At 35.3% G+C, this 15,870-nt stretch overlaps 3 protein-coding genes across 3 annotated transcripts; all 3 read right to left on the bottom strand.

Annotated features, from left to right (window-relative positions):
- Positions 1–263: 263 nt before the first annotated feature.
- CBG00032 lies at positions 264–8,029 on the bottom strand (the record flags this gene model as incomplete). The annotated part of the gene is made up of 7 exons (XM_045244520.1): positions 264–429; positions 1,894–2,459; positions 3,178–3,601; positions 4,521–4,874; positions 5,094–5,230; positions 6,291–6,599; positions 7,991–8,029. 7 exons carry the CDS (start codon positions 8,027–8,029, stop codon positions 264–266), a joined length of 1,995 nt encoding a protein of 664 aa, XP_045091454.1.
- A 1,214-nt stretch (positions 8,030–9,243) lies between these two features.
- CBG00031 lies at positions 9,244–11,111 on the bottom strand (the record flags this gene model as incomplete). The annotated part of the gene is made up of 3 exons (XM_002642603.1): positions 9,244–9,350; positions 9,781–10,469; positions 10,885–11,111. 3 exons carry the CDS (start codon positions 11,109–11,111, stop codon positions 9,244–9,246), a joined length of 1,023 nt encoding a protein of 340 aa, XP_002642649.1.
- A 978-nt stretch (positions 11,112–12,089) lies between these two features.
- On the bottom strand, positions 12,090–13,193 carry CBG00030 (the record flags this gene model as incomplete). The annotated part of the gene is made up of 2 exons (XM_002642602.1): positions 12,090–12,319; positions 12,767–13,193. The coding sequence occupies 2 exons, from the start codon at positions 13,191–13,193 to the stop codon at positions 12,090–12,092; spliced, it is 657 nt and encodes a 218-aa protein (XP_002642648.1).
- Between the last annotated feature and the right edge of the window lie 2,677 nt (positions 13,194–15,870).

The following is a 15,870-nucleotide window of genomic DNA, read 5'->3' as shown; positions in this document are numbered from 1 at the left end:
AAAAATCAATAAATTTCAAGTATAAATCACTGGAATTTCACCCAGTTTCCACAAATTTCTCAGCAAAAATTGGATTTTTATAAAAGAAAAATGAGTATTCATGGGTATGCGAAAAAAAAAACCAAAAACAGCAGCAACAACAGTGTAAAAATCAACGAAAAAATCAACAAATAATGGCATTAAAAAACAACGAAAAAATTGAATTTTTGGGTCCAATTTTGGTGAAAATTCTCCAAAAAATCGATTTTTGGATCCGAAGAGCATCACTCCGTCGTCGTCGTCTTCTTCTTCAACCACGGCTTTTCTCCTCTCGCATTCGGTCTGCTTTTTCGTTTCGCTTCGAAACCGGATCGTTTGGCAGCTGAGCCATTTTTGGTTTTTGTGTTTGTAGAGACGATGGTTTTGAGGGATTCAATCGCTTTCGTGTATCTGGAAAAATTGGGAATTTTCAGCATCAAATAGAGGATTTTGGGACCAAAAACTGAAAATTTCCAATAACAAATTGGTCGTTTTTGGAAGGAAATTCGAGAAATTTTATCAGAAAATGGTTGATGTTGGGGATCAAAATTTGCCAATTTTCAGCGAAAATCCCGAAATTTTTGGGATTAAGGTTAGTCATTTTTGAGCCAAATCAGTCAATTGTTGGACAAAAAAAAACCGGTGACTTTTAGCTAAAAATAGGCGATTAGCGATTTAAACTCGACAATTTTCAGCAAAATATTGATGATTTTTCAATCCACATCAATCAATTTTTGAAATCGAAATCTGAAATTTTTAGTTGAAAATTGGCAATTTTGGGATCGAAACTCGGACATTTTTTAGCATGAAAATGATGATTTTCAAGCCTAAATTTTCCTATATTCAACCAGAAAATTGATGATTTTAGGATGAAAAATCGATAATTTTCCGCATGAAATTGGTGATTTTAGGATCAATTTTTTCCAATTTTCAGTGAAAATTCCAAAATTATTGAGATCAAAATTAGTCAATTTTTAATGGAATTTCGACCATTTTCAGCTGGAAATTGATGATTTTTCAAGGCAAATCAGTCAATTTTTAGAATCAAAATAGATGATTCTGGGGTCGAAATTCGAGAATTTTCCGCATAAAATTGAAGATTCTGGGATGAAAAATCGATAATTTTTCGCATAAAAATAGTGATTTTGGGATAAAAATTAGTCATTTTTCAAGCCAAATCAGTCAATTTTTGAGAAAAAAATTCGCTAATTTTCAATGGAATTTTGACCATTTTCAGTTGGAAATTGATGATTTTTCAAGCCAAATATAACAATTTTTGGAGGCAAAATAAACGAAATGATGATTTTCAAGCCTATATTTTCCTATATTCAGCCAGAAAATTGATGATTTTAGGATGAAAAATCGATAATTTTCCGCATGATATTGGTGATTTTGGGATCAAGTATTTCCAATTTTCAGCGAAAATTTCAAAATTATTGAGATCAAAATTAGTCATTTTTAAGACAAATTAGTCAATTTTCAGTCGAATGTCGACTATTTTTAGCTGGAAATCGGTGATTTTGAGATCGAAAATTTGAAATTTTCTGCAGAAAATTCGAAGTTTTTGGGACCAAATTCTGCTACTTCTGTAATCGAAATTCGTCTTTTTTGGACTCAAAATTGTCATTCTTGGAGAGAAATTCAGCAATTTTCAGCATAAAAAAGGTGATTTTTGGTCAGAAATCTGAAAATTTTTAGATCGAAAATTTGAAAATTTCCAGCATAAAATTGATGATTTTGGGTTCAAAATTGTCAAAATTTCAGCCGAAAAAAAATAACAGTTTCAGATTAAATTTTTGCTGATTTTTGGGTGAAACTTTATGATTTTCAAGCCGAAATTTCAATTTTCAGCTCAATTTTCATTTTAAACCTCACCTCTCCAAATCCTTCTCAAACAGGTACTCATCCATTTGCTCCTCAACCGTATCTCCCCACAAATTTGTGACTTTGAGCATCTTCACAAACAACCTCTTCGTCTCCTTATCACCAACACTAATCACATATCCCTCCTGCCCAGCACGTCCCGTTCTTCCGGCTCTATGCACAAAAAGCTTATCATCCGCGGGCAGATTGTAGTTGATAACACAATCAACCCGATTCAAGTCCGTTCCTCTCGCCAGCACATCTGAGCAGATGAGCACTCGATTCGGGTTTTTATTGAATTTCTCCAACATCTTATATCGGCGTTTTCCGAAGAGCTGCGCTGTGAAGTAATCGACTTCGAACTCTCCCTGAGAGAGCTCTTTGAGCACATGAGCCAGCCGATTTGAGGAGGAGACTTCGTTGACGAAGATTAGAGTTCTGTTGAACTTGTTTCGTTGGATTTGTTGATAAACTGCTAGCGGGTGGAATTTAGAGTCGGAGACGATTAGGCGGTGGGAGATGGAGGATGGGAGGGCGAGACGACCAGAGATATGATCCATTGGGACGGTGGAGGTGATCTGAAAGCGATTTTTAAGATTTTGGGGAATCTAGGAATCCAAGGACCCAGGGATCCTAGAATCCGAGGATCCTAGACATCAGGGCTCCTAGAATCCAGGGATCTCAGAATCCACGGATCCCAGAATCCAGGGCTCGTAGAATACAGGGACAGGCCCTGAGACGTAGGGTAAGCACCCCCTGATTTTGGTAGAAACTAGGGATTCTAGAATCCAGGGATTCGAGAAACCAGGGATTCTAGAATTCAGGAATCTCGGAATCCAGGGATTCTAGAATTCAAAGATTCTAGAATCCAGGGATCCCAGAATCCAGGGATTCTAGAATCTATGGATCCTAGAATTCAAGGATCCTAGAATTCAGGCATCCTAGAACCCAGAAATCCTAAAATCCAGGGATCCTAGAATCTAAGAATCTAAGAATCTGAGAATGCTTGAAATTTGAAATTTCAGGCTTATTTGATTTAAAATTGAATTTTGGACCAAATTTCGGTATTTTTTCATCCCGAACTGCTCATTTTTACTTTAGAAAACGGATTTTCAGCTCAAAAATTGTATTTTCAGAGCTTAAAATCTGGATTTTCAGAGCTGATTTAATCGATTTGACTGATTTTTCTAGCGAAAAAAAGCGACTTTCAGAGCTCAAAAACTAGATTTTTCAGCCCGAAAATTGGATTTTTAGCACGATAATCCACTTTTCGGCCAATTTTAAGACAAGCCCCACATCTTTAGCCTTCGTCGCCGTTGCTGAGAACAATTTGGGCTTGAACAGATTCCACAAATGCAACTCTTCGACATCCTTGGACAACGTCGCCGATAGAACAATCTTCTGTGGAGCCCGTCTCTGTCTGATGACGTCATTCAGACAAGCCACTCTCTCCATGCCTCCACACAAGAATTCCACCAAATCCAGCCATTCCTCTCGCATCAATTTGCCCATTCGATCCGCTTCATCAACGATCAGAAATCTCAATTTCGATAGATCGATTGGGGGCGGGATTTGGGCGGTTAGGTGTTGAACAAGGCGCGCCGGCGTGGCGACGATCACGTTTGGAGGATCGGCGGATAGTTGACGTTGCTCTTTGTCGAAATCGTTGGCTCCGGAGAGAGAGACAACCTTGGCAGTGCCTTCGGGACCATTCCAGCGTCTGGAAATAGCGATTTTTGGCTTAAAAACTGTCAAAAAATCGGGGAACCTCACATTTTTTAGCTTAAAAATTGGATTTTTAGCTCAAAATTTGATATTTTAGAGCTCAAAATTTGATATTTTAGAGCTCAAAAATTGAATTTTCAGCTCAAAATTGGTATCTTAGAGCTCAAAAATGGGACTTTCAGCTCGAAATTTGTTATTTTAGAGCTCAAAAAGTGGATTTTTAAAATTAATATTTAGGAACTTAAAAATTGGATTTTCAACTCAAAATTTGCCACTTAAGAGCTCAAAAAATTAGATTTTCAGCACGAAATCGATATTTTAGAGCTGAAAAATTGAATTTCCAGCTCAAAATTTGAATTTTAGCTTGAAAAAATGTTTTTTGTCAGCCAAATTTTCAAAAATTTCAAATGTTTTCTGACAATTTTATTGCTTAAAATTTGATTTTTGGTGATTTTTCACTGCAAAAAGTGACTTTTAGAGCTCAAAACTGGGATTTTCAGGTCGGAAATCGGAGTTTCAGCCCGAAAATCGGGGATTTTTAAGCCAATTTCAAATTTTAAAGGTTGATGGCCTAGAAATACACAAATTTGGAAATCTAGACCTTTTTAGGCATTGTATGAAGGCCATTTTTGGATTTTTGAGATTTTTTGGAATTTCGATTTTTCTGAAATTTTAGGATTTTCTGGATTTTCAAGGCTTCTTTTTTTGCATTTTTGAGTTTTTTTTCGAATTTTTTTTGAAAATTTACAGATTCTAGACCTTCCTAGACATCGTATGATGACCTAGAAACCTGAAATTTGGGATTCTAGGCCAGTTTTTGACTTTCTTGATTTTTTTGGAATTTTTTCAACAATTTAGATGGCCTAGAAACCCAAATTTCAAAATTCTAGGTCTAAAAATCACTATTCCCGTACCTAAATTCCTCCACAATCTGTGTCACCAGCGTCTGCACTGGCACCAAAATCACCGCATGCAAGCTATTCGACGGCCTGGATCCCACGGCCGCCAGCACCGGCAAAACATAACAAATCGTCTTTCCACTGCCCGTCGGAGCCGCAATTGCCACGTCACGAGGTCTCAATGGGGGCGGAGCCTGGATATCTTTGAAAAGGGCGGGAAGGACGGAGTATTGAACCGGGAACCAGGTGGAAATCGTGTCGGGGACGGTTAGAAAATCGGGAATATCGATTTTCGAGAGGCTTTGAGATGTGGAGCTGTCAATGGTGGCTGAGAAGGTGGTGGCGTGCTGGACCCACGAGCTGGTGACTCTGAAAATGGAATTTTTCGAGAAATTTGAGGTAAAAATCGTTTTTTTCAGCTTTTTAAACCTTATTTATAACAATAAAACTATGTTTTTCAAAATTTTTCGGGAAAAAATTTTCTCCAAAAATTTTTTTAAAAACCAAATTTTCGCATTTTTCCTTCATTTCTAGCTTAAATTTCGAGTTAAAATCGTTGATTTCTGCGTTTTTCAGCCTAAATCTCACTTCAACGCCTCCAAATTCTTCATTTCCTGCTTTCCGAGCACTTTGAACAGCTCTCGATCCTTATTAAGTCCATTTTCTCCTATTTTTGCTTCAGGCTTAGGCTCAACGTCTTCTGTGTCCATCTCTTCATCTTCTACCTGCAAAAATTGGCTTAAAATTAATTAAAATTTTGAAAAATTACATTTTCTTCTAGCTTTTCAATTTCTTCATTAACTTCCTCCATTTCCTCCTCTTCAACCTGAAGAATAGGTTACATTCATTAAAAAACTCGGAATTTTCAATTTTTCCTACCTTTTCCTCCGCAAATTCTCTCTTTTGCTTCATTTTAATACCAAAAAATCGGCTAAAAAGCGCTGAAAAAAGTTGAGATCGAGAGCCGAAATTCGTGTGGATTTACGCTAAACAAGGCGCACGCCAGCGGGATATGCGGAGTGTCGTTCGCGAGATGGGCGGGGCGAAAATATACTTTTCTTGCGCCTGGAATTTCAGATTTTTAGAGGGTTTTCTGACTGAAACTTACGATTTGTAGCATTAAAAATTGTGAAAAATATGATTTTTTCACTGAAAAATCATGTTTTGGCATGAATTTGTCAAAAAAATCTTTTAAAAAATGAAAATTTGGGTCAAAAATTTCCAGATATTTTCCGAGTTTTTGTTGGGAATTTTCAGCTAAAACATATAAAAATGCACATTTTACTTAAAAATACACTTAAAAATTCGCTTCAAGGCCCAAAAAAATTTTCCAAACATTTCAGATTTTCCTCGAGCCTTTCTGGCTAAAATATGGGATTTTCAGCTAGAAAAGTTAGATTTTTTGGGTTTTTCAGCAGATTTTCAGCTAGAAACTGTAAAAATTCTACTTAAAATTGGTTTTTTGGGTGAAAATTTTTTTTTTGAAATTGGAATATTCTGGTCAAAATTTACTGGAAAATTCCAGGTTTTTTTTTTGAGTTTTTCAGTGTATTTTCAGCTAAAAAATTGAAAAATTCCAATTTTTACCAAAAAAATCACGTTCAGGCCTAAATTCTAAAAAAAAAACATTCAAAAAATTTCAAGTATTCCAGCGGCCTAAATTTGTGCAAAAAACAAAATATTGCCAAGATTCCAACAACAAAAAAATCGAGTTTTATTGAATTTTAGCACAGAGAAAAGAACGAATAAACATTTTACAGAAAATCAATGCAGTTTCATATCCTTATGCGACACCTCCCAATGCGTTTTCAGCGATTCCTTATCCTTGAATTGTCGCTCGCACAGCTCACATTTCACATGACTCATCGCATTCGGACCGTAATGCGTTTTCATGTGTCGGTTGAATTGAATCGTTCGAGTGAAGAGTTTCAGACACAGGTGGCACTCGATGTAGGCCGTATTGTGTACTTTATTGCGGTGGAGGAGCAGCATTTTGGAGCTGGAGAAGTTCTGTTCGCACAGCTCGCAGTACGTCGTCACGATGGTTTCTGTCACTTTTCGCTTCATCGCTTCTTCCCGATTCTTTTCCTCGTTCTGTATTTAATTGGGATTTTTGGGAGGGGCGGGAATTTGAATTTTTTGAAAAAATTCAAATTTTGGGATTTGAAATTTCAGCCAAATTTTCCAAAACTTAGGGGTTTTTTTTACAGTGAAATCTTTTTATTTTTGTCGTTTGACCTAATTTTGAAAAATTGAGGATTCATTCGAATTTCGAAAATCTCGAAAATTATAAATTTAAGGATTTTTGAAAAATTTGAATTTTCGAATTTCCAAAAATTTCAAAAAACATATTTTTTGAAAATTCAGAATTTCAGAAAATCGAAAATTCTTAAAATCGAATTTTCAGAAAAGCGAAAATTCAGAATTTCAGAAAAATCGAACATTTTCATAAGTCGAAAATTCAAAATTTTCGGGAAACCAGATTTTCGAAATGTTCGAATTTTCGAAAAATTTGAATTTCAGAAAATCGGATTTTGGAAAATTTTGAAATCCAATAATCCAAAATTTTTGGAAACCGAAATTTCAGAAAATTCAAACTTTCTAAAAATCAAAAATTTTCAAAAATCGAAAATACCAAAAAATTGAAAATTGAAAATTTCAAAATTCCAAAAATTCAGAAAACCAAAAAAATCGAAAATTTCAAGTTCAAATTTTTGAAAATCGAAATTTCAGATAATTCGAAAATTTGCGAAAATCGAAAATTAAGAATTTCAAAAGTTCAAATTTTTCAAAAATCGAAAATTCAAAATTTCATAAAAATCGAAAAATTTTAAAAACTCGAAAATTTTTCATAAATCGAAAACTCGAAATTTTTAAAAATTAAGTTTTGAGAAAATTCAAAATTCTTAAAATCGAATTTTCGAAAAATTAAAAATTTTCATAAAAATCGAAAATTTTCAAAAATTCGTAAATTACAAATTTCATAGAAATCGAAACTTCAAAAATTGAGAAAATTCGAAAATTTCAAAAATCGAAAAATTCAAAAATTTCAAAAATCGAAAATTCGAAAATTTCAAAAATCAAAAAATTCGAAAATTACGAATTCCAAAAAAATCGAAAATTTTCAAAATTTTCAAAAAAATACTAAAATTCAAGAAACCCAAAAATTGAAATTTCAATGATTTTTATTTAAAAACCCAAAAATCTAAAAAAAAATTCGAAAATTACAAATTTCATAAAAACCGAAAAATTCCAAAAATTCCAAAATCAAAAATTCCAAAAACTTTTGAAAATCGAATTTACGGAAAATTCAAATTTACAGAAAACTTAAATTGAGATTTCCAAAAAATGAATCTTGGCTTTTTCTTATTTATCTAAAATTCTGGATCCTCGAAATTTCAAAATTTCTCGATTTTCGAATTTCTTGAAATTTTCGGATTTTTCAAAATTTCGAAATTTCAAATTTCGCGCCAAAACTTCCTCACATCAATGCCGGAACTGGTCCGAATGATGCCTAGATCCATGAACAATTTCTTCTTAATATCCCGTCGCTCCTCGGCATTTTTCCTCCTTCGATCCTTGTAAGCATACGGTTTTCGAGCCGGAATCGGTGCTCCGTCAGACCCCAATTTTCGATTTTTCTGAAATTTTTGTCGGGGAAAAATGCTCAGTTTTCATGCTGAAAAGCTCAAAAAATTTGCTATTTCTAGCCTAAAAATTCTCATTTTTCTGGTTTTTTTTTCGAGTTTTTAGATCAAAAATGCTATTTTTCTAGAACTTTCTCGCTATTTTTTAGGCTAAAAATGCTCAATTTTTCTTGAAATTTCCAAAATATTTTTTGGCAAAAAATCTCAATTTTTTGGGACTTTTTGGCTGGTTTTGGGCCAAAAAGTCTCAATTTTTTTTTGGAATTTTTCCACTTTTTTTGCCAAAAAATTTTGGATTTTTCTGGAGTTTTTTTTGGGCTCTTTTCATCCATAAAAGACTGGTTTTAAGCCTAGATATAAGTTCTAAAAAGCCTAAGATTGCTCATTTTAAGCCTAAAAACCTTCTGCAAAATCGGCGCAAGCCCAAACTGGCTATCCGGAGCATAGGTAAAAATGCCGGCCACCGAAAACTCAGGATCCCTATCGAATTTCCGGTCCGGCTGGAGAATTGTGAGCATCGCTGGCATTTCTGGAGTCGTCACGTCTTCTGGCTCCTTCTCGAAGCATTCACATCCCACCGACTCGTGCTCCATGAGCTCACAGAGCTCTCGAGTAGCTTTTCGGCATTCTCGGTGCTCCAGGTAGCTGTTGTACTCCCTAGAATCAGCGGTTTGGCCGTTGAAGACGTCTTCTGAAGTTCCTAACAAACCGAAACTTCCGATGCTCTTCTGTCTCTGGATCCCCCATGAGCCTCCTTCTGATGCTTCGTCCAAGAATTCAGGAGGCATCATGGAGATCCTCGCCAACCTGGATAAACGTGGCGGGGAAATTTAAAAAAAAGGTTCACGAGGGAATTTCAAAAAATTCTTTAAAAAATGAAATAAATTACAATTTATCCGTCTAGAATGTTTGGAAATTACATAAAAAGGGACCCAAAATTTAGGAAAAAGCTTTGGAATATGAGGAGAGTCTACAAGTAAAGAGAATTTCATATAGAAAAAGAGAGAGAAAAAAGAAAAAAATTATTAATTTAAGAAGAAAAAACACAGATTTCTGTTGGCGGCAATGGATCTAAAAGAAGGGGGCGGGGCTTACGAGAACAAGAAAGAGTATGGGTATCCACGGTATTTGGAGCGGAACACTGAGAGCAGGAACGAGAAGAAGACGCAGATGAAGACGAGTCCGACGATGGCGAGAGCTGGAAATTTCACAGCATTATTGGAGCAATTCGGGATGTTTTATACGAATTTTGAGCAAAAATAGACATTTTCGAGGCTAAAAATAGCCATTTTCAAAGATTACGCTGTTAGGAAAGTGATGGCCTAGAAACCCAAATTTTCGGATTTCTAGGCCACAAGCTTTAAATTTGTGTATCTAGATTGAAAAATCATATTTTCTAGCTTCGAAACACTAATAAATAGAATTTGGAATACTCTGCAATTTGGTCAAAAATTCCCATGGCCTAGAAACCAAAATTTTTTGGATTTTCTAGGCCACCAGTTTTGTAATATTTTTAATACCAAAAATAATGATTTTTCAAGGCTAAAACAGCACTTTTTAGGCTCATTTTCAGGGCAAAAATAGCTCTTTCTAGAGCAAGATAGCTACTTTCAAGGCCAAAAACTCACTATTAGCTGGAATGCTAAAAAGGCTTGACAACGGGTTAGCCTTCTTCTGCTGATTCTTCTTATCCTTTCCGTTAGCCTGATCAGCTGCCTCGTTGACACAAATGAATCCAACGGCGACGAGAGCATAGAGAATTCCAACAATGTAGGTCTCAGCAATCAGCTGGAATTGTGTGGATCCATGGATGAACGATGGCTCCTTGGTGTTTGGATTGGTGATCATGAATGGTGGTCCACGAATGTGATTCCACATTTGTCCAGACATGAAAATGAAGGTGATAGCCATGCAAACGAATCCCCACATGGTTCTGTTGAAAAGGAAGTCCAGACTGTTTCTCTTCACGTAGAGCATTCCCAAGAGAAGCGAGACGAAGAGAGCAATCACAACTGGAGCCGTGTAGTTTGGTGGGCGAATCACACGAATGTGAACTTCAGTCTGGTCTTGAACGAATCTTCCAATAGCGTCAGCATCGAATCCTTGTCTCTGGAAATCCATCTGTTCTGGACGCTTCTTGGCGGAGAGTTTGGCTCCAAAATGGTAGAGAATTGGGGCGGTGTTGAGGTTCATTTGTTGGAAGATTTGTGGAGCGTCTTCATAGTCGACGATTCCGAAGAACACCTTTTTGCGGTCGGACTCAGAGCTCGTGTAGCGATGGGAGTTGGCAACGATCATGAATTCGTCGTAGGCGGGTCTGAAAATGGCGGTTAATGTGGATTTTTGAGTCTTAAAAATTGGTTTTCGGACTCTAAAAGTTGACGTTTTGGCAATCGTTTCTAGTCGATTTTCAGTAAATTTTAAATTAAAAAAGACCTGAAAAACCCTGAAATTGGTCTAAACTTAATTTAAAAAGCGAATTAGGGTCATTTTGAACTATTTTCTGACCAAAATTTTTTATTTTCGGCAGTTTTTTCAAATGTTCCCAGTCGGTTTCCAGTATGTCTAACCTTATGAGAATTAAGCTATTTTGTTCAAAACCGGCCAGAATTTCAGCGTTTTAGCTATTTTTCTCAGCATCTTCTCGGCCATTTTTCGCTATTTTTGGCTACTTTTAGTCCGTTTTTCCAGCCAATTTCAACGATTTCCATCAATTTTCCACCTGCACTCACTTGCAAATCGGGCAATTCACGCCTGGCGACAACGCTGTGAACATGACGATCATCGAGTAGTTACGCGGTTGCATTCGCACCAAATTCTTCCATTTGTCCATGTTGAACTTGACAATGGACTGACGGGCGGTCAGGTCCGCCAGGTTTTGAACCTTCTCATCGAGAGTCTGCTGTTGAGCCAAACAAATGGCGAACAGCGCGAGGAGAAGTGGTACCAGTGTTCTCATCTGAAAAATCGCATTAAAAATTGGATTTTCAGCTCAAAATTCGCATTTTTAATATGAAAAATTGGATTTTTGTCTTAAAAATTTGGTTTTTTTTTCAGCTAATTTCGAAAAAAGTAATCAAATTTCGATTATTTTGTATGACACTTCTACAGCGAATTCTGGCAAAAAAGATTTCTTCGTAAAAGAAGATTTTTAGAGTTCAAAATTCAGTTTTTGAGCATGAAAAAGTTTTTGAGCATGAATTGGATCGTCAGCTTGAAAAGTCGGATTTTAAACTCAAAAGCAGGCTTTTAGGGAAATAAGCAAAAAAAAGAGAGAAAATAGGTAAGAATTGGAAGCTTAAAAATTGAATTTTCAGCTCGAAAAATCGGATTTTAAGCCTGAAAATTGGATTTTAGCCCTATAAAAACCGGGGTTTGAGCTAAAAATTGGGTTTTCAGCCCAAAATTCGTATTTTTAGCTTATAACATTTTAATTTTCAGCTCAAAATTCAGTTTTTGAGCATGAAAATTGGATCGTCAGCTTGAAAATTAAAAAATTGAATTTTTAGCTCAAAAAATCGGATTTCCAGCTGGAAAGTTCAATATTTTGAGTCCAAAATATGGATTTTCGGCTTAAACAATTCATTTTTAGCTCAAAAAAAAAACGAATTTTCAGCTCAGAAATTAGATTTTCAGCTAAAAATTGGTATTTTTAGCTATAAAATCGGATTTTCAACCTAAAAAATGGGGTTTCGGCTCAAAATTTGGATTTTGAGCTTAAAAACTAAAATTTGAGCTTAAAAATTGGACTTTAGGCACAGAGTTTGGATTTTAGCCTAAAAAGAGGTTTAGAGAAAAAACTAGCAAAAAAACAAGAGAGAAAATAGGTAAAAATCTCGCAGAGACGAATAAATCAAAAATAGCGAGAAAAAAAACCAAATTATTATGAAAATTTTATACAAAAGAGATCCACAAAATAGCTCAAAAATTCCGCAATTCATCTCTTGCTCGTCGCAAATCCAGAGAATCCCATCATGGCACGAATCTCCGGATCCAGACCATCATCATCCTCCTGCTCATCCTCATCCTCTTCTTTTTTCGCTTCTCTCTTTCGTTTTCTGTTATTATCAACCTTCTTATCTTTCTTGTAGTCTGCCATTCTCGCTTCTTCTTCCTGCACGTCTTCTAGCAACTGCTCCACTTGCGCTTCCCGCTTTTCTCGTTCTTCTGAAAAATGGAGATTTTTAGGGCAAAAATAGGCATCTTTAGGGCGAAAATAGCTCTTTTAAGGTCGACAATAGTCACCGTCTTAGGTTAAAAATTGCTCTTTTAAGGCTAGAAATAGCTCTGTTAAGGCCAGAAATAGCTCTTTCTAGGGCAAAAATGCTCTTTCTAGTGTGAAAATAGCTTTTTTAGAGCAAAAATAGCACCTTTCGGGCAGAACTAGCTCTTTTCAGAGCAAAAATAGGCATCTTTAGGGGAAAAATAGCTCTTTTCGGAGCGAAAAAAAGCTCTTTTTAGGCCAAAAATAGCTCTCATTGAGTCAAAAACATACCTTTTTAGGGCAAAAATAGTCCATTTTAGAGCTGAATTGGCGCTTTTTCGGGCAAAAAAAACTTTTTAGGGCAAAAATAAGCTTTTTAAGACCAAAAATAGCCTTTTTTAAGCACTCACTTTTCTCCTTGAGCAATTTAAACCTGTCTCGCACATCTTCCACCGTACTCTTCTTCGTTTTCATCGACATTCCGATATTTCTCTGATGGTTCTTTCCGTTGATATGGTCCAGAAAATTGATGGAATCCTTGACTACACAATCACAAACGTCACAATAGAAGCCTCCAGTCTCCGCCGATGGTGTCGCTTTTGTGATAACCACTGATTTGCCGACCTTTGAATCTAGATCCACCTTGTATTCCCTGGCTTTCAGCATCTCTCGCTTCACTTTTGGCTCGTCTTTCTTCTTTTTTCCAGTTCTGATATCTTCGGCCTCTTTTTCATCGAGCGCTCGTTGATGAGCAGCTAGCGAGTACTCTTTCTCATCCCACGTTCTTCTGTGGTTGGTCCCAGACGCCTGGGATCCGCTTTGTTGGTAGAACGACATCTGGAAAATATTTATTCGAATTTTTTTGTAATTTTCAAAACAAAAACGTTCTCTAAAACGGATTAATACTCAATATTAGCCCGCAACATCTATTTTGATGACAAAAAATTTGAAAACAATTTTTTTTTCGAAAATTGTCTATTTTTTAAACCGTTTTCCAGCCGAAACCTTGCACTAAAACGGTTTTTTAGGCCGCGAAATCGATTTTAAAACTTAGAAATCAATAAAAAATCTCTAAAAATCTAGAAAAATAGATGAAAAAAGAGCCCGAAAACCAATACACCAGAGAGCAGTGCTTTGAAAATTCGACGTGGCTGAGCGAGGTGCAAACACCGTTGTTTACCGTAGTACTGCGGAGTAGGCATTTAAGTCTACGCGCAAAACGCGAGTCGTAAAAATGGAGACCGTACCGATCGGAAAGAATTGAAATTCGAAAGAAACGAAACCGTAAGAAACGAAAGCGAAAGAAACGAAACGGAAAGAAACGAATCGGAAAGAAAGGGGAACCGTGCGCCACTTTGCGGAAACTCTGCGCACAGGTTGCAAATGGGCGGGGTTTATCAAATCTGAAGTGAAGTGCTGAAAGACTGAATGAAAACTGGAATTCTTCGAGTATTCAAATCAAAATTATCGATATTAATTGAAAATCGGCAAATTTATTGAAAAAAAATCATGTGAAATTTACAGATATTTCAGGAAACGAGGTGAACGAAGTTTTGGCGACGGAAAATGATGATTTCTGGAATAAATTTGATAAAAAACGAATGAATGCCGATAATAATGTGATAAGGACAAAAAATGAAGAGAAACACATAAGAAATAGGGATAATTAATTGAGAAAATAAATGAAAATTTAACTGGAAAAAATGAAAAGCCGCGACGCGACCGCGCAACGCGTCCAAACTTGGCGCGCTTTCCAATTTTTAAATCTAGGTTCCCTTCAGCGAGGCCGTGGCGAAATAAAAGAATAATGGAAAAAATGGTCGAAATAAAAGGGAATCTGTAGTAGGAATGTAACAGTAATAAAAATTTAAAATTTGAAAAAATGAATATGAATATATAAGAAGTGAAGTGGATTGGTTGAGAGAAGAAGGGAACATTGAACTGGAATCTCATGGAAAGAAAAAAAGAAAAAAAATGTACAATTATGAATGATTTACAAATATGTTGAAAGAAAAAAAAAGTTACAAAAGAAAACAGATAGGAGATACATATGGAAAAACATGACAAGTAATTAAAATGGAAAATTATGAATGAATAAAATATGAGGAGCTTGGAATTTTTCGGATTTCTCTTATATATTCTTATTCATTTTCATCCGCATAACATTGTTATCGTCTTTCATTTGTTTTTTAAAAATTACATTTATTCCAGGAATAATCATTTTACTCATTTACATTTTTCCCAGTTTAATTTCCATTGTATTCCCTATTTCTAAACAATTACGAACCGCTCATATTTGATTAAATTATAAGATTCCTTTTTTTTTCTTACTTTTCATGAATTTTCATACATTCTTACTATAGATTCCCTTTTATTTCTACCATTTTTTCCATTTTCCTTTTATTTCGCCCGTTTTCATTTTTTCCAGTCAAATTTTCATTTATTTTCTCAATTAATTATCCCTATTTTTTATGTGTTTCTCTTCATTTTTTGTCCTTATCACATTATTATCGGCATTCATTCGTTTTATATCAAACATATTCCAGAAATCATCATTTTCCGTCGCCAAAACTTCATTCACCTCGTTTCCTGAAATATCTGTAAATTTAACATGATTTTTTTTCAATAAATTTGCCGATTTTCAATTAATATTGAAAATTTTGATTTGAATACTCGAAGAATTCCAGTTTTCATTCAGTCTTTCAGCACTTCACTTCAGATTTGATAAACCCCGCCCATTTGCAATCTGTGCGCAGAGTTTCCGCAAAGTGGCGCACGGTTCCCCTTTCTTTCCGATTCGTTTCTTTCCGTTTCGTTTCTTTCGCTTTCGTTTCTTACGGTTTCGTTTCTTTCGGATTTCAATTCTTTCCGATCGGTACGGTCTCTAAAAATGAGTTTTTTAGGTCGATTTCCGGTGATTTTCCTCGATTTTCTGCTGAGAAAGTATGAAAGATAAATTGAAAAATTGAAAAATATGAATAAAATGACTGAAAAACTTCTGCAAATTTGTAAAATTCCGAAAATTGAGATTTCTGAATTTTTAATTTTTTTTTGTCGGAACTTTCTGCTTTTGTACTTAAAATGTGTGTTTTAGCCGGTTTAACAATTCCTATGGACGAAAAATCGAAAAAATTGGCGAAAAATAAGAAAATTTTGCTAAAAACCGGTTTTTCAGTACAAAATTTAAAAAATAAAAATTTTCGCCGCGCTCAACCGCGCTCCGCTGAGAAAAAGGCTTGCAGTTCATATTGGGAGCTGGGGAGAGCGTGTATTGTGAAAAATTTTTCGGATTTTGAAAATTTTTGTATCGAAAAACCTTGAATTTCCTGGAAATCGAAAAATATGAGATAAAAAACTGAGTTCAACGAATTTTGCCTCTAAAAAAGCTAAACATCTCAAATTTGCCGAGAAAATTATAACAATTATTTTTCGATTTTTTCAGTCGATTTTAGAATTTTTTTTAGCAAAAAAAGATAAAATTCATTCTCCAAAAATTACAAAAAAACAGAGAAAA

The sequence above is a fragment of the Caenorhabditis briggsae genome (genome assembly GCF_000004555.2).
Source record: "Caenorhabditis briggsae complete genome, chrIII, whole genome shotgun sequence".
Lineage (NCBI taxonomy): Eukaryota > Metazoa > Nematoda > Chromadorea > Rhabditida > Rhabditidae > Caenorhabditis > Caenorhabditis briggsae.
This window is presented reverse-complemented; position numbering and strand designations above follow the sequence as displayed.